At 40.4% G+C, this 20,007-nt stretch overlaps 1 protein-coding gene across 1 annotated transcript; it reads right to left on the bottom strand.

Moving 5' to 3' along the window:
• Positions 1 to 8,097: 8,097 nt before the first annotated feature.
• On the bottom strand, positions 8,098 to 9,405 carry LOC141191432 (uncharacterized protein F54H12.2-like). Its single transcript, XM_073661323.1, has one exon. It carries the CDS (start codon positions 9,403 to 9,405, stop codon positions 8,098 to 8,100), a length of 1,308 nt encoding a protein of 435 aa, XP_073517424.1.
• Positions 9,406 to 20,007: the final 10,602 nt, after the last annotated feature.

Here is a 20,007-nt window from a genome sequence, read left to right as displayed (position 1 = left end):
AAGGACTCATTTCGCGAATGGCTCTGGAACTGTAATCGGAATGCTCACTGACATTTCCCTATATGGAATTCAAATAAACTCCGGAAAAATGACTAAGTCCCCCAAAAAAATTTTTTCAACTTTTTTCAATTTTACCCCTGTGGATATATATTCTACCCACGCACATTTGGAACTCTCCTGGGGTACCCTCACACATATTATTCCCTTATTTAGTGGATATTTTCACAAAAAAATGAAATTTTCAAAAATTCAGAAAATTGGCTGAAAACGACTAAATATGAAGGACTCATCGGGCGAATCGCTCTGGAACTGTAATCAGAATGCTCACTGACATTTCCCTATCTGAAAGTCAGATAAACGCGGGAAAAATGACTAAGTCCCCCAAAAAAATTTTTTCAACTTTTTTCAATTTTACCCCCGTGGGATATATATTCTACCCACGCACATTTGGAACTCTCCTGGGGTACCCTCACACATATTATTCCCTTATTTAGTGGATATTTTCACAAAAAAATGAAATTTTCAAAAATTCAGAAAGTTGGCTGAAAACGACTAAATATGAAGGACTCAACGGGCGAATCGCTCTGGAACTGAAATCGGAACGCTCACTGACATTTCCCCTATCTGAAAGTCTGATAAACTCCGGAAAAATGACTAAGTCCCCCAAAAAATTTTTTTCAACTTTTTTCAATTTCACCCCTGTGGATATATATTCTACCCACACTTTTGGAACTCTCCTGGGGTGCCCTCACACATATTATTCCCTCATTTAGTGGATATTTTCACAAAAAAATGAAATTTTCAAAAATTCAGAAAATTGGCTGAAAACGACTAAATATGAAGGACTCATCAGGCGAATCGCTCTGGAACTGAAAGCGGAACGCTCACTGACATTTCCCCTATCTGAAAGTCTGATAAATGCCGGAAAAATGATTAAGACCCCCAAAAAATTTTTTTCAACTTTTTTGAATTTTACCCCTGTGGGATATATATTCTACCCACACATATTTGGAACTCTCCTGGCGTACCCTCACACATATTATTCCCTCATTTAGTGGATATTTTCACAAAAAAGTGAAATTTTCCAAAAATTCAGAAAATTGGCTGAAAACGACTAAATATGAAGGACTCATCGGGCGAATCGCTCTGGAACTGAAATCGGAACGCTCACTGACATTTCCCCTATCTGAAAGTCTGATAAACGCCGGAAAAATGACTAAGTCCCCAAAAAAATGTTTTTCAACGTTTTTCAATTTTACCCCTGTGGATATATATTCTACCCACACACATTTGGAACTCGCCTGGGGTACCCTCACACATATTATTCACTCATTTTGTGTATATTTTCACAAAAAAGTGAAATTTTCAAAAATTCAGAAAATTGGCTGAAAACGACTAAATATGAAGGACTCACCGGGCGAATCGCTCTGGAACTGAAATCGGAATGCTCCCTGACATTTCCCCTATCTGAAAGTCAGATAAACGCCAGAAAAATTACTGAGTCCCCAAAAAAAATGTTTTCAACTTTTTTCAATTTTACCCCCATGGGATATATATTCTGCCCACATACATTTGGAACTCTCCTGGGGTACCCTCACACATATTATTCCCTCATTTAGTGGATATGTTCACAAAAAAGTGAAATTTTCAAAAATTCAGAAAATTGGCTGAAAACGACTAAATATGAAGGACTCATCGGGCGAATCGCTCTGGAACTAAGATCGGAACGCTCACTGACATTTCCCTATCTGAAAGTCAGATAAACGCCGGAAAAATGACTAAGTCCCCAAAAAAATGTATTTCAACTTTTTTCAATTTTACCCCTGTGGATATATATTCTACCCACGCACATTTGGAACTCTCCTGGGGTACCCTCACACATATTATTCCCTTATTTAGTGGATATTTTCACAAAAAAATGAAATTTTCAAAAATTCAGAAAATTGGCTGAAAACTACTAAATATGAAGGACTCATCGGGCGAATCGCTCTGGAACTGAAATCGGAACGCTCACTGACATTTCCCTATCTGAAAGTCAGATAAACGCCGGAAAAATGACTAAGTCCCCCAAAAAAATTTTTTTAACTTTTTTCAATTTTACCCCTGTGGATATATTTTCTACCCACACACATTTGGAACTCTCCTGGGGTACCCTCACACATATTATTCCCTCATTTAGTGGATATTTTCACAAAAAAGTGAAATTTTCAAAAATTCAGAAAATTGGCTGAAAACGACTAAATATCAAGGACTCATCGGGCGAATCGCTCTGGAACTGAAATCGGAATGCTCACTGACATTTCCCCTATCTGAAAGTCGGATAAACGCCGGAAAAATGACTAAGTCCCCATAAAAAATTTTCTCAACTTTTTTCAATTTTACCCCTGTGGATATATATTCTACCCACACACATTTGGAACTCTCCTGGGGTACCCTCACACATATTATTCCCTCATTTAGTGGATATTTTCACAAAAAAGTGAAATTTTCAAAAATTCAGAAAATTGGCTAAAAACGACTAAATATGAAGGACTCATCGGGCGAATCGCTCCGGAACTGAAATCTGAATGCTCACTAACATTTCCCCTATCTGAAAGTCTGATAAACACCGGAAAAATGACTAAGTCCAAAAAAATGTTTTTTTCAACTTTTTTCAATTTTACCCTCGTGGGATATATATTTTACCCACACACATTTGGAACTCTCCTGGGGTACCCTCACACATATTATTCCCTCATTTAGTGGATATTTTCACAAAAAAGTGAAATTTTCAAAAATTCAGAAATTTGGCTGAAAACGACTAAGTATGAAGGACTCATTTCGCGAATGGCTCTGGAACTGTAATCGGAATGCTCACTGACATTTCCCTATCTGAAATTCAGATAAACGCCGGAAAAATGACTAAGTCCCCCAAAAAAATTTTTTCAACTTTTTTCAATTTTACCCCTGTGGATATATATTCTACCCACGCACATTTGGAACTCTCCTGGGGTACCCTCACACATATTATTCCCTTATTTAGTGGATATTTTCACAAAAAAATGAAATTTTCAAAAATTCAGAAAATTGGCTGAAAACTACTAAATATGAAGGACTCATCGGGCGAATCGCTCTGGAACTGAAATCGGAACGCTCACTGACATTTCCCTATCTGAAAGTCATATAAACGCCGGAAAAATGACTAAGTCCCCCAAAAAAATTTTTTAAACTTTTTTCAATTTTACCCCTGTGGATATATTTTCTACCCACACACATTTGGAACTCTCCTGGGGTACCCTCACACATATTATTCCCTCATTTAGTGGATATTTTCACAAAAAAGTGAAATTTTCAAAAATTCAGAAAATTGGCTGAAAACGACTAAATATGAAGGACTCATCGGGCGAATCGCTCTGGAACTGTAATCAGAATGCTCACTGACATTTCCCTATCTGAAAGTCAGATAAACGCGGGAAAAATGACTAAGTCCCCCAAAAAAATTTTTTAAACTTTTTTCAATTTTACCCCTGTGGATATATATTCTACCCACGCACATTTGGAACTCTCCTGGGGTACCCTCACACATATTATTCCCTTATTTAGTGGATATTTTCACAAAAAAATGAAATTTTCAAAAATTCAGAAAATTGGCTGAAAACGACTAAATATGAAGGACTCATCGGGCGAATCGCTCTGGAACTGAAATCAGAACGCTCACTGACATTTCCCCTATCTGAAAGTCTGATAAACGCCGGAAAAATGACTAAGTCCCCCAAAAAATTTTTTTCAACTTTTTTCAATTTTACCCCCGTGGGATATATATTCTACCCACGCACATTTGGAACTCTCCTGGGGTACCCTCACACATATTATTCCCTTATTTAGTGGATATTTTCACAAAAAAATGAAATTTTCAAAAATTCAGAAAGTTGGCTGAAAACGACTAAATATGAAGGACTCATCGGGCGAATCACTCTGGAGCTGAAATCAGAACGCTCACTGACATTTCCCCTATCTGAAAGTCTGATAAACGCCGGAAAAATGACTAAGTCCCAAAAACATTTTTTTTCAACTTTTTTCAATTTTACCCCCGTGGGATATATATTCAAACCACACACATTTGGAACTCTCCGGGGGTACCCTCACACATATTATTCCCTCATTTAGTGGATATTTTCACAAAAAAGTGAAATTTTCAAAAATTCAGAAAATTGGCTGAAAACGACTAAATATGAAGGACTCATCGGGCGAATCGCTCTGGAACTGTAATCAGAATGCTCACTGACATTTCCCTATCTGAAAGTCAGATAAACGCCGGAAAAATGACTAAGTCCCCAAAAATTTTTTTTCAACTTTTTTCAATTTTACCCCTGTGGATATATATTCTACCCACGCACATTTGGAACTCTCCTGGGGTACCCTCACACATATTATTCCCTCATTTAGTGGATATTTTCACAAAAAAATGAAATTTTCAAAAATTCAGAAAATTGGCTGAAAACGACTAAATATGAAGGACTCATCAGGCGAATCGCTCTGGAACTGAAAGCGGAACGCTCACTGACATTTCCCCTATCTGAAAGTCTGATAAATGCCGGAAAAATGACTAAGACCCCCAAAAAATTTTTTTCAACTTTTTTGAATTTTACCCCTGTGGGATATATACAGTCATATGAAAAAGTTTGGGCACCCCTATTAATCTTAAGCTTAATGTTTTATAAAAATTGGTGTTTTTGCAACAGCTATTTCAGTTTGATATATGTAATAACTGTTGGACACAGTAATGTTTCTGCCTTGAAATGAGGTTTATTGTACTAACAGAAAATGTGCAATCTGCATTCAAACAAAATTTGAAAGGTGCATAAGTATGGGCACCCTTATCATTTTCTTGTTTTAAATACTCCTACCTACTTTTTACTGACTTACTAAAGCACTTTTTTTGGTTTTGTAACCTCATGGAGCTTTGAACTTTATAGCCAGGTGTATGCAATCATGAGAAAAGCTACTTAAAGTGGCCACTTGCAAGTTGTTCTCCTGTTTGAATCTCCTCTGAAGAGTGGCACCATGTGCTCCTCAAAACAACTGTCAAATGATCTGAAAACAAAGATTATTCAACATAGTTGTTCAGGGGAAGCATACAAAAAGCTGTCTCAGAGATTTAACCTGTCAGTTTCCACTGTGAGGAACATAGTAAGGAAATGGAAGAACACAGGGACAGTTCTTGTTAAGGCCAGAAGTGGCAGGCCAAGAAAAACATCAGAAAGGCAGAGAAGAAGAATGGTGAGATCAGTCAAGGACAATCCTCAGACCACCTCCAGAGAGCTGCAGCATCAACTTGCTGCAGATGGTGTCACTGTGCATCGGTCAACTATACAAGGCACTTTGCACAAGGAGAAGCTGTATGGGAGAGTGATGCGAAAGAAGCCGTTTCTGCAAGCACGCCACAAACAGAGTTGGCTGAGGTATGCAAAAGCACATTTGGAGAAGCCAATTTCTTTTTGGAAGAAGGTCCTGTGGACTGATGAAATCAAGATTGAGTTATTTGGTCATACAAAAAGGCGTTATGCATGGTGGCAAAAAAACACAGCATTCCAAGAAAAACACTTGCTACCCACAGTAAAATTTGGTGGAGGTTCCATCATGCTTTGGGGCTGTGTGGTCAATGCTGGCACTGGGAATCTTGTTAAAGTTGAGGGACGCATGGATTCCACTCAGTATCAGCAGATTCTTGACAATAGTGTTCAAGAATCAGTGATAAATATGAAGTTACAAAGTGGATGGATCTTTCAGCAAGACAATGATCCAAAACACCGCTCCAAATCTACTCAGGCATTCATGCAGAGGAACAACTACAATGTTCTGGAATGGCCATCCCAGTCCCCAGACCTGAATATCATTGAACATCTGTGGGATCATTTGAAGAGGGCTGTCCATGCTCGGCGACCATCAAACTTAACTGAACTGGAATTGTTTTGTAAAGAGGAATGGTCAAAAATACCTTCATCCAGGATCCAGGAACTCATTAAAAGCTACAGGAAGCGACTAGAGGCTGTTATTTTTGCAAAAGGAGGATCTACTAACTATTAATGTCACTTTTCTGGTGAGGTGCCCATACTTATGCACCTGTCAAATTTTGTTTGAATGCAGATTGCACATTTTCTATTAGTACAATGAACCTCATTTCAAGGCAGAAACATTACTGTATCCAACAGTTATTACATATATCAAACTGAAATAGCTGTTGCAAAAACACCAATTTTTATAGAACATTAAGCTTAAGATTAATAGGGGTGCCCAAACTTTTTCATATGACTGTATTCTACCCACACATATTTGGAACTCTCCTGGCGTACCCTCACACATATTATTCCCTCATTTAGTGGATATTTTCACAAAAAAGTGAAATTTTCCAAAAATTCAGAAAATTGGCTGAAAACGACTAAATATGAAGGACTCATCGGGCGAATCGCTCTGGAACTGAAATCGGAACGCTCACTGACATTTCCCCTATCTGAAAGTCTGATAAACGCCGGAAAAATGACTAAGTCCCCCAAAAAATTTTTTTCAACTTTTTTCAATTTCACCCCTGTGGATATATATTCTACCCACACTTTTGGAACTCTCCTGGGGTGCCCTCACACATATTATTCCCTCATTTAGTGGATATTTTCACAAAAAAATGAAATTTTCAAAAATTCAGAAAATTGGCTGAAAACGACTAAATATGAAGGACTCATCGGGTGAATTGCTCTGGAACTGAAATCAGAATGCTCCCTGACATTTCCCCTATCTGAAAGTCTGATAAATGCCGGAAAAATGACTAAGTCCCCAAAAATTTTTTTTTCAACTTTAGTAGTGTAGCAGCCCTATCTTTCATCAAACTCAATTTGACAGGTGCCACGCCCTCTATCAAAGTGTATCAAAGTGTGTAGCCACACCCCTCCTCCCCCTCCCCTATCAGTTCCTGTGTTGTATCTTATTCATCATTTTATATGAATTTTATATGAGTTTGATGATGCTATCTGATTATTTACTCTTATTTAATAGTGTATGAGTTTATATGAGTTTATAGCCTTAATATTTTGTTCTCATTTTATATGAGTTTTATAGCCCAAGACTTTATTCTTATTTGATAGGCTGATACTTATTGCTTGGCCATATTATCTATATGGCCAAGTTACAACTACCCCCAAGTATATAAAGTGTGTGTTTTATACGGATGTAAAAAGCAAAGACACAGTAAAAGTATTAAAATATTTTATTTTTTTAAAGATAAATACATCTCCAAGACATTTCAAAGACAAAAACCACACTATCACAAATGGTGAGATTCATGAATCAGGCATGTTACGCATATTGAACCAATTTCTGAACACGTTGAAGGAAGGTGATGCAATTAGTTGTGGTCAATTAGTTGTGGACACACACGGAAGTGTAACATTTATAGTTCTTCACAGACCAGATACCCACAGATCGTGAAGCAATTAGCTGTTAGCTGTGGTCAATTAGTTGTGGCCACACAGGGAAGTGTAACATTTATAGTTCTTCACAGACCAGATGCCGAAAGATGGCGAAGCAATTAGCTGTGGTCACAAAATCGCACACATCTCTGCTTATAAAGACAGCTTTTATTATTATACTTTGAATGTGCAGATAAGAGTGATGTTACAAGACCTGAGACTATTGCATCATTTTCATGCTTATTATCACCAAAACACTTTAAGACCTTATTGAAGGACAAACCACGGGCTAGATGATACATAACAAAAATACAGTAATGACCACATACAGAGCTGTATGTATCCTGGAATTGAGAGTTTTGATAACAATAAGACTCACAATTCTTGTTCAGGAATGTCACAAAATCACGGGGAAAGATAATACTATCCGGACAAAAGCCATAGCTATCAAAAAATATGCCCCTCTTATCATTGCAGAGTACGATCAACAGCCAGTGCCGCCCGGGCTGGCCGGCTGAGTCAGTGTTCACAATATATGCAGCTGGTCTTTGATTCACTCTGCGCGATGGTAGCAAGTCACACGGAAACACACCGGCGAATATGCGTTCTGTATAGCGATCGGCCTTCAGCAGTGTTGTGAGTTGTAGATTATCCATTATCAGTTAAAATCGTACAAGATCTCTCTCCTATTATTAATTTCCAGAATGCTGGGATTGATTGCAAAAACAAGCATATTTATTGTGTGGGGGGTCGGTAGAGCAAACCGAACTTCAGCGCGTAGGTTACCTGTTTTAATAAGTGAGAAATGCCCCCCCGGTTCTTGATCAGGTGATAAATCAAAACCAAATAAAGTGAAACCAGACATAAATTCTTCACGATCTATTGCCATGGCACAATCAGCCTTTTGCTTCCCGGATATATGGGCAAGCGCCATATACTCTCTGACAGATAAATCAATATTAAAATTAGGCTGAAAGGGTCGCACGGGGATCTGCTGGCCGTCCAGGTATAGAGCTGCGTGGTTCACATTGTAGTGACTGAAACAAAGCGGGTTTTTAGCATAAGAGCCGCTAAATGCTTCATTATCTACAAAGCACAATATAACAGCCTTAGGGATCTGTCCTAGGAAAAGGTTCTCGTGGTTCGTGATCCGTGTACCAGCAGCGATGCTGTACACCTTCATGCAGGTTCGGTCAATGGCATACTTGGCTGTTGCGGATAAGAGTGCCTGGCTGTGACCTATCCGGACTGCTGGAGGGACCTGCACTCTCTTTACATAGAGAGCCGCTTGTAAGATTTGCACTTTCAGAGGATCGACTTCTGATGACATCAAAGAGAAAGTATCCTTATTTCTTGTTAACTTGACCTTAAGGTCCAAACCATTCAATATTAGCTTTGGTTGATTAAATATATCTCCAAAAATGGGGCCCAAGAGATCAACAGGCCTGGAGTGGGAAGTTGCCAGGGATCTTTTGATAAACCCAACATTTGCGCCATCCAAGTTCCGATCATTATGATGGCCTGCAGTGTCTTTATAGAACAATCCTGCAGTAAACTGTGTTGACAGCGTCTGCGAGCTGTAATTTAAAAGGGCCTCTATGTATGCTCTATAGCTGTAGAGATTGTCCGATTGTGAGATAAGGCGATCTCCCAGAGTAATATCGACTTGATTAAAAAGAGTGGCTAGAGGGTAGTTTATGAGCGCCACACGTGCTCCATCAGCAATAGGCGTATTATCCTGTTTGACGATGCGACAATTTATGTACAGCAGCGTATTATTTAGGTCAAAATAATAATCTCCACTCCCCGATATGAAAAATTCCAGGGGAGCATTGTCTGACAGAGCTGCAATAGGCTGTACTTCTACAAAAAGAGATTTCTCTATACTCGTTTGTGTCGGGGGAATGTCAAAAATATCCAGTTCAGATTTTGCCCACTCTACAGAAGCATCATGCAGGAAGGCCATGATAATCGCTTAGAAGATGTCGCCCGCAGAGCGTCTTACTCTTTTCTGACGGGCTCGTCTCTTGGTTGTATTTTTATTCATGAGCATTGGTGGTATTGAATGACTCGCGCGTCTCTTTCTTTTTTGTGTTTTTTTAGCAACGTAAGTTATACCAGATCCCTCCTGCGCTGGCGTATTTATCCTATTCATAATGGCTGATGAGACAGTTGTGACAGCATCTTTAGCAATGTTTCTGACAGCCGTCTTCACGTGTGGTTTTACTAATTCTAAGCCCTTTCTGAAAAGGGGCACGGCGCGGCGGAATAAACCTTTAAATATGCCGGCCAATCCTGAGCCATACATGTACTCACTGCCGGTGAAACCCTCTAAACCGTGGCCCGACTGCGCAATATAGCAGCGGGCATAAATGGTGGGATCTCCATACACCCTTTGAGACACCATTTTATCGTGTCAATGCTGCCGCGGTCTAAAATGTAATCACACAATACTTTTTCCGTACTTGAATTTAACTGGGGAACCTTGGTCTGATAAGATAGAGATTGTCACAGAATCAAAATGGTGCTTGCATAAGGGCATGTAATCGGGTCTTGCGTACTGAAGGGTGATAATTTCACCGCTCTTGCTGGTTACCTGAGCCGTTCTCAAAAGTTGGACATAACTGTCCCCCACAAGTTGATGTTGTATTATATCTGTGTACACAAACAATGTATAAAATCCGTCTTTTATATCCGCATAAGCTCAAGCTGACTGTTATCTACAGAGGCCTCAATATAGGCGGGGAGGCCTAAAATGTGTGCCAGTTTCTGACCAGGTGCAAAATGTGTTGTTGGGGAATCCGTCAGAGTAACACTTCTTTTCACATCATCATAACGCAACTTAAAACCATCACCAGAAATTTTCAGAATATCAATTCTCTCATTAATCGCTCTTATAAGTTCTGCGATTGTTGAATAAAACCCAGATTTTACGTAATATTCCTTTAGCACATCTCCACGCTTTCCTATATAGAAATTCCCGTCATTCTGTTCAAATGTGTACCATGTATGCGGATACTGGATTTCAGTGAGTGCCACCTCGAAGGGACCGGAAAGGTGAACAGGTTTTGATAATTTGGTGGTAAAAGTGGAAATTGTGTTTTCGGGGTAGATTTTAGATGAGGCGTTACTAGGCAGTGTTATATAAAATGATCCACCTTCCATGGCTATATATCTCGCAGCTGTGATGCGTCAAGCCAACTATTGAATTTTGATGGGTACCCGAGCCATTTGACAAAGCAAAGTGTCTTACCCCTGACACGTTTAGTTCTTAATATTTTTTCTACTCTGTAGACACGATTCTCATCCATAGGTATTTTCTGAAGCTCCTCCTTATAAAATGAACCCTCTACAGCCTCGCCACTCAAATCAGCAATTTTATAGAGAGGTTTTTGAAATTTAGTGTTGACAGCGCTAATGATAAATATCTCCTCAGTGTACGTTTGTTCATACCCCTTAGCAAAAGTTCCTTTAAATTGTGACACTCTCACATGATCGCCGATTTTTAAAGAGGGCTTAATAGGTTTAATAGGAATGCTAGAACTGTAAATATTTCGCCAGATTTGTAGCGAGTTATGTTTTGTCACATCAACTGGCCTGCAGCGAATTGTAGTGTGATAAGTATGATTGTAGCTATGCACCAGATCAGCTAAAATATCAATATACCTAAAGGTATTATGCTTCGTAAGATAGCGCCACATCCGGGTTTTCAATGTGCGGTTAAATCGTTCAATAATGGAGGCTTTTACTGTATTGTGCGTAAAAAAATGATGTGACGCGCCCCTGGGCCTGTGTCGCGCTGCGCTGCGCACGCGGGAGCCTACCCGGAGCCGGATCAGTGGAGGGTTGTAGTCTCGTGGCGGTGACCCGGTCCGTGCCCAGGGAGTCAAACTAGACGGCAGTCTATTAGTAGTAAATAGTTGATGACTACGCCACCTGTTGAGAGCAGCCAGGGAGCTGCTGCTGCAGGGCAGACCGCTGAGGCCGGTGGTAGGATTGTGCAGCTAGATGGTATAACCCCCAACGGGAGGGGTATGGCCTCAGGGCAGCAGATGTGGATGATGGGGGTAGCAGGAACCACTCAGAGACGGTGCGGTGTAATTCAGGGTCTTTACTGGTAACAACGATAGACCCTCCCGGAGTACTTGCTAGTGAACGGGGCCTGGTCAGTCCTTGAGCAGATGGGATCTCCCCTGGCCAGGCGTAGTTGTAGGCCTCCCAAACTGACTGTACTCTTCTGGCTACCTTGCTAGAAGCTGATGTAAGTAGCCCACGTCCCTGAGTGTACCGTGTGGTGCTCACCCGTATGGCCGGTGACTCGGGGCCTTCTAATGGCTTCCGCTCCACGATGGCGGTGCTGGTCCCACGCGTGTGACCGTGCCTTCGGGCTTCTGGGCCAGGGGACCTGAAATCCCCTGCCTGACGGATTCTGCTGCTGGGTAGGAGTTAGTCCCCACAGCCTCGGACTCCGGGTCCGGTAAAGAATCTTCTTAGTCAGGGCAAGCTCTGCAGCTGCCAGCCCCTGACTCCTTGTAAGCCTGCTGTTTCCTCCTATGCTGTCTCTACTTCTTCACTTCTTCTACTCACTCACCCTGCCTCAGCCCCAGGTTTATATAGGGGAAGTTCTTCCCCTCCCAAGACTGGGCAGGAGGTGTGGCATGCACAGGATCCCTGACTAAAGGACCTCCCACCTGCTCTCAGACATAACATTACGTTACTGTGGCAACCAGACCCCTGGGGTGTCACAGATGTATTTTATGTATTTTACAAACACCCTTCACAGCACTATTCATAAATTCTTTGCCTTGATCCGTCTGTAATTTCTGCGGTATACGCTGATCATTTTCAAATATTAATTTGAATGCACGAGCGACAGATGATCCAGTCTTGTTTGGTAAGGCCACACACCACGCAACTATAGCATGATTGTATTAAGACAATCAATAATCATTGTGGAGAGGCGTAACTGGGCTGTGTTTGTGGGTGTTTGTGGGAGTTAACAGAAGGTGTGTTTTTCTGGTAGCCTCCTTTATATTCATGTATTCTTCCAGCCTGACAGCATGACACACAGCTCTGAGACAGAAAGTGTTGATCCATAGCAGTTCTCAGAGACAGAAAACCGTGACAACCAACATTCCTCACAGCTCAGATCGGGTCTAAAAGTAAGTATAATCAGCCCATTACGCATTATTCTAGTTATTTTGTCTTACCGCTATACCCAGTTGTTTAATTATGTTTAACCGTGCATAGTTAAAGGTATTATTTGTTTTAATAATTTAGTCATATATTCAATATGCTACAACTGAAATAACATAATAGTTACTAGATGTTAATGATCACTAAATAGAGCATTCACTGCACAGTGTTTAATCATGTATAAAGAGTTTACCCTGTATTAGTTTGGTAGTTTTGCTTGCTTAATATAGTGGTATTTATGCAGCTGCTTTTAATTTACATGATGTGTAACATAATCTACTTCTTTTAAAGTTATATTAATTATATAGAATGCAGAAAATTTGCTAGTTTCAGTATTGTACCGTACTTGAATGCAGGCAGTCGTCATTCAAATCACTATTGTATTACTATAGATTTAGTACAGGTAGCACAGAAAATTCACACATATTTAATTTTATTTTAGATGGAAGGACAAAATTTTGTGGATCCATACGTTGACATGCTTACAGATACAGAATTAGGTATGCATTACATCGAATATAGCTAGAATTGTTATTATCTTATTTCAATTATATGTAGATGTTTTATATATTATTTTTATATTTCATTCTTTCTTGTTAAAGCGGCGTATATGGATTGCGAACTTGACGATATTCTAGCAGATATGAATATTGATGTTACTGGTGTCGCAGCTGCAGAAACTATGGCCTGTACCAGCACTGCAGGAGAGACAAGCGAAACTAATTTACAACAGCCGATCAGTGGTAAGCTCCAACTATATAAATATATATATGCACACACCTATCTATTTACACAATGTTTCATCCTGTGTATTTATACATGAATGTAAATTCTAATATGTATACAGATGCAGGGGTGCTGCAGGCGACGTATACGCCGGAAAACACGCTGACTTCTAATCCACCTAAAAAGTCGAGAACACCACACCACCTGATGAATCGGAAAAGAAAAGGTCACGTCTCTTTGAAAAACAAAAGTTGTTCATATGTATTTACACATGAAACTAAATACAAATTTTTATACAGGCGGCAAATTGCTTCATGCGGGGTCTGTTGCTAGAACCAACCACGATTCTAAAGCAGCTAAAAGGCCGGGAAAATCACTACGCGTGCTGGGCATAAATAGTAAAGGTAAGCATAATATGTGGAGCACGGGTTCTAAAAGAAAAGCATTTCTTCACCACGCTAATGGCTATATTTTATTCACAGGCCGTAAATTGATGGCCAGAAAAATCAGCTTTTCAAAAGAGAATAGACCTATACCACCAAGTGCAGACCAGAGGGACTCTAGCACCCGCAACACGTCATCCTGTGAAACATCAGCTAATATAGCGCAACCAGCCGCCAAAATGACCTTTCATACTTGTAAGTAGCTACCTAAATATTTCTGCTCAATATTTATTCATACAACGTTACAAAGATTTCACATGTAACTGACATATGTATAATACTTTTCTTTTAGCTACACACTGTGACCAAAATGAAGCAACTACATCTGCTCTACAACCATCAGTGGAGCCTCCGAACACCACAACAGCACAGATCCCGCTACAATCAGCTAATGGGGCTGTGAGAAGAATACCTCTATCTCCAATCTCTGTGATTCAGCAGGGAGGAAGCCGTGTGACACCAAAACGACCTGTAAAGATCTGTCCGCAACCACCACCCCGAAAATATAAGAAGCGTACAACTGAGAACACTACAGCATCTTTACCAACCACAACACCCCAGATCATTTCCACAAATGTCCCGACACAACAGAGTTGTGAAGCTCTCGACAGAGAAATTGATCAGCTCGCTGATGGTAAGCACCCTATCACAAATCCAGGTCTCACTCACACATCTAATGATTTTACTGCTGTAAGAGCTCCAAAGAGACAAGCACGTTCAGCTCCTACTAGAAGTTAAAGGCAGAAAACAGACGACGCGGCACCATACCCTACCCATATTGGGTGGATTGGAGCTGAATTAAAAGTGTTTCATGACTTTGGTTGGCGCTACATAGAGTACAGAAACTTGCGCAACCAGATACATTTTTTCTGTGATACTTATGAAAGATTATTTTCAGCACTTCCAACACGTGCAAATATTGATGAGCTGCACACATTCAGACGCTTGTATACAGATACAGCATCAACATCTGTAGAATCAAATAACTTGTGACTGAGACAGATTGGTTGTGGGCTGCAGAAAATGGCTAAAACCCCAATACATCTGTATAACAGACCTAGAGTCATAAAACGAACTCTAAAACTATTGATGAGCGCTAAGCGGTCAGTAGCGGCTAGAAGGCGACAAGAGGCCTCTCGTGTCACAACAACTAATCAGGAGCCTCAGTTGCTGATACAACAAGCCCATCAACATTTTCACAGTCAAGATGCCCCGGCAAATGTTAGCATCAGCGTGTTTCAAAATTCACAAAACAACTCTCCCAATGAACCCCATGCTGAAAATGTAGAGGATTATGTTGCTGATGATGTTGCTGCAGGTATTGGTGGTGGTGATTATGTAGCGGGGACAGATCATTCAGTATTTTTACAGCATTTTCACCACCATTTCAATGCGCACATGTATACTGATCATTTCAGATTTGAAATTTTAGACCGAATACATTCATTTGTAGATGCCATGAATGCTGTGCATGCCGCCGTCCAGTCATTACTGGACAGAATCATCCAAGACATCGATCCTGGTGATTTTGTACAGTTAAGACTCGAAGGGGGTGACACCTTAGATCCCATTTTTGCTGCCAAACAAAGTCGGGAGGATTTTAGTTCGGAATCATTTTTAAACGCTGTTGCTCGCACACTGCACAGTAATGCTGAATGTTTAGCATCCAATTCCCTGAAATTAGTCGTTACAATCATTAAAAACAGGCGAGGCGGTGAAAAAAGACGACTTAAATCTATAACGAGCAGTCAAATCATCAAACAAAAGAGACAGTGGCTGTACGACTTTAACAATTACAGCACAAATCTGTGTTTTGCTGCTAGTGTGTGTGCCTTGTTGGCAGACACCGATGTTGGTGATGCAGTTTTACTGAGCCGCGCTAACAGCCTACAGACAGACTTGTGCATACCTGATAGCCAGCTAGTAAGCTTCAGTGATATTGCAGCTTTTGAGAAGCATCTGGACGTCAACATTAAAGTGCTGTACTACAGTCAAGGTGATTGGCGTTACTTTCAAACAACCAACACAGCTAGTGGTAAAACCATTTTCTTATTGCATCATGATGACCACTACTATGGTATCAAAAATATGAAGGGTTTTATTGGTGAGTTTCACTTTTGTGAGTGCTGCAATTCGGTGTTTCATCACAAGTACAACCATTCTTGCCAGTATTTTTGTAGAGCTTGTCAAAGAGAGAGTTGTGTGGAAAGCACTGGCGCGCAACAACCCCGATGTCCTACCTGTCGGGTGTATTGTCGCTCGAGCGAGTGCTTAGATTATCACAAACAATTTGCCGCAGAAAAATCAACATTCTGTAGGCTTAAAACATTCTGTGATGAATGTCACCGTTTTGTAGCCCGAAATAGTGAGACTGAACATAAATGTAATGGTCTGCGCTGCACTGTTTGTCACATTCGTCTAAATAAATTCGATGACCATCTTTGTTACATGCGGAGGTATGTACCAAAGGAAGAGTCAGATCTCTATATCTTTTACAACTTTGAATGCATGCAGGAGACAGGCACGCACATCCCGAATTACATTTATGCTACAGCGCTATGTGGTAGCCTTTCCTGGGAATTTGAAGGTAAAACTTGCACTCATGACTTTGTTCAGTTCTTTGCCAGCGGTAAATTTTCACACTATATGTTTATAGCCCACAACGCCGGCCGATACGACGCTTACTTTATTGTTAAGGAGCTGATTTTTGAAAAACTAAAAGTGCAGCTGATAACTCAAGGTGGTCGTCTCTTGTGTGTGACGCTGCCTGATTTGGAAATGAGGTTCATAGACTCGCTAAATTTCATACCCATGAAGCTTAGTAAACTACCACAAGCTATGGGTTTCTCAGGCTCAAAGGGTCACTTCCCACACTATTTTAACACCGAAGAAAATCAAAACTATGTTGGGCCACTACCTGCTGTAGAATATTACGGTGTGGAGTACATGTCAGCTAGTGAGAAAGGCGAGTTCATGGAGTGGTATGACAACCAGACAGATTCAACTTTTGACTTTAAGGCTGAGCTAAAATCTTATTGTCAGCAAGATGTTGAGATTTTGAGACGCTCGTGTGAACTTTACAGAGAGCGTATTATGGAAATGACGAGAAAAAATGTTAAAACATACTGTAAGCTGCAAAAGAAAAAAATTGTAGTGTCCCGATGTGTTGATCCTTTTCAACTCATCACCCTGGCCTCTGTATGTATGGCAATGTACAGATTTAAATTTCTACCAAAAAACACCATCGCCATTTTACCCGGTAATAATTATCACAAGACAAAAAAGCGCTACTCGTCACCCGCTATACAGTGGCTCATGTATGTAGCACATACAGAGAACATTACCATTCAGCATGCTTTGAGGGGCGGCGAAAAGCAAGTCGGGAGATATTTTTTAGATGGTTACGCCTATGTTAACAAACAGCATGTGGCATTTGAATTTCAGGGTTGTTTTTATCATGGCTGTCCTGTATGTTACAATGAAAATGACACAAATAAGGTCACAAATACATCTTATGGCCAGTTATATTACGCCTTTTTAGCTAAAAAGTGTTACTTGCAGTGCTGCGGATACAGCGTAAGAGTGATGTGGGAGCACGACTGGAGTGAAATGGTTGAAAAAGATTCTAACCTTCAAACATTTCTTCTCCAAATGGAATTCCCAACACCTTTAGACCCACGCGATGCTCTTTATGGCGGGCGAACTAACGCCATTAAACTCTATCACAGTCTGAGAGATGGGGAGACATTACATTACTATGATTTCAGCAGTCTTTATCCCTTTGTAAACAAAACTAAAACATACCCTGTAGGCCACCCAGATATCATCTATGAAGATTTTGGTTTCATTAAAAAATACTTTGGCATTGCTAAAGTCAAGGTCTACCCTCCGAGAGATTTATTCTTTCCAGTTCTCCCTGTAAAACTCAACAAAAAGTTAATGCTCCCCCTTTGCTACACATGCGCTGTAAATTCACAAACGGATGTTTGTGCACATAGTGATGAAGAGCGTTCCCTGACAGGTACATGATGCACTATAGAGCTTGAGCTGGCCATAGAAAAAGGGTATAGGATCGCACACATCTACGAAATATGGCATTTTCCTAACAGCACTGATGATCTGTTTGCCCCCTACATTAAATTACATCTTCGGGATAAGCAGGAGGCTTTGGGTTATCCCAGCTGGTGCAGTGACGATGTCAAGAAAAAACAGTACATTGACTCCTTTCTTGAAAAAGAAGGTGTACAATTACGGCCTGAAAATATAGGCGTGAATCCTGCAAAGAGACAGATCTCCAAACTTTTCTTAAATTCTTTATGGGGAAAGTTTGCACAGAGATCTAATTTACCATGTACCAGCATTGTTAGCAACCCCGATGTGCTTTTTCAGCATGTGTTTCTACTTTACTATGACATTTCAATGTTACATTTCATTGATGATGAAACTGCAACCATTAACTGGAAATATGCAAAAGGACACCACACGGTCAACAAAAACATAAACATTTTTATAGCGTGTTTTACAACCGCGTATGCCTGGCTAGAGCTCTATTCTCCGCTGGACCGGTTGCAGGAGAGGTGTCTTTATCACGACACAGATTCGGTTATTTTTGTGCAGAGGGAAGGTGAGTGGCAGCCGACTTTAGGCGATTACCTGGGTGACCTGACCAGTGAGATACCCGATGACACTCACATCACAGAGTTTGTATCTGCGGGTCCCAAGACTACAAACTCAACACTGGTAAAACTGTCTTAAAAGTTAAGGGTATAACACTAAATGTCGGTAACACTCAATCTATTAATTTTAGCAGTCTGAAAGATTTAGTTCTGGACTACCCGCGTAATTCTGACACAGAAACACAGAAGCGAATTGTCGTAGAACAGCCGGGCATTGTGAGAAATAAAAAGTACTGGGACATTGAAACAAGGCCACTGCGCAAAACACAAAAGTGCGTTTACACAAAGCGGTGCCTATTAGACGACTTCACCACCCTGCCATTTGGCTATTAGTTGAGTATTGTGATGGATCCGCTGCTACAACACCCATTCTCCTGCATTCTAGCCGGCCCGTCTAATTCCGGAAAGAGCTATTTTGTAAAACAGCTGTTACATAATATTGAAACTCATTTTTCTCACAAACCCAATAATATTGTTTGGTTTTATTCATGCTGGCAAAAACTATATGATGAAATCTCTCTCTCTTTTCCCCACATCAGATTTGTGGAGGGTCTGCCGCATACATTCGTAGATGATGGTTTATTCCCGCCTGACAAGGTAAATTTGACTATTGTTGATGATCTCATGGAGAGTGCTAGTGATAACTGTGAGATAGAAAAAGCATTTACCAAGTATGTTCACCACAGAAATCTCAGCATTTTCTACCTGGTACAAAACATATTTTGTCAGGGTAAGAAAAGCCGCACAATAACTTTAAACACAAAGTACATGGTGCTTTTTAAAAATCCACGAGATAAATTACAAATTTTAACTCTAGCCCGTCAGATGTACCCTGGAAAAACACGTTTTTTCTTGGAAGCTTTTGAGGATGCTACGAGGGAACCTTATGGGTCTTTGCTGTTAGACTTGAGAGCTAATACCCCTGAGGATCTGCGCTTAAGGACGGGGATGTTTCCACCAGCATTGTCCGCTGTCTATGTGCAGAAGAAAAATAGTTCTAAAAAGTGAATTTTACATGGAATCAGGCATTCTACACTGCGGCCATAGTGTTGTAAAGATGTCTGAGAGACTCCGTCGTAACTGGGCTCTCTTAAAAGCACTGGTGAAGGCAACACCCGCTGTCAGAAAATCTATTTTGCACAATGCAAGCAGAGATTTAATTACAGCCATAGGTGAAATTGCTTTAAACATTTTAAAAGGCCGAATACCCCTGAAAGAGCGACAAAAAAACATATTAAAGAAGTGGCGTAAAGCTTTAAGAACCCTGAGTGATAGATCACAGCCCATAAAGAAAAAGAAGCACCTACTAAAGCAGACCGGCGGGTTTAGAGGCCCTCTTTTAGGATTTGCAATACCGATAATAACAAGTCTGCTCACAGGCAAATAATGGAGCACACAGAGAAAATGTATCTAGTTCCCAAACAGGATCTAGTCAAACTAAGACCCTCTAATACAGATAACATACGTGAGAGTGTTATTCGTCGTCTTTATGATGAAATTAGCGCAGTTTTACAACGTCGTGACATA

This window comes from Phyllobates terribilis, unplaced genomic scaffold (assembly GCF_046119375.1).
Source record: "Phyllobates terribilis strain yellow unplaced genomic scaffold, ASM4611937v1 Scaffold_41__1_contigs__length_11206878, whole genome shotgun sequence".
NCBI classification, from domain to species: domain Eukaryota; kingdom Metazoa; phylum Chordata; class Amphibia; order Anura; family Dendrobatidae; genus Phyllobates; species Phyllobates terribilis.
The sequence above is the reverse complement of the archived record's forward strand: the minus strand, read 5'-3'. Positions and strand labels throughout refer to the sequence as shown.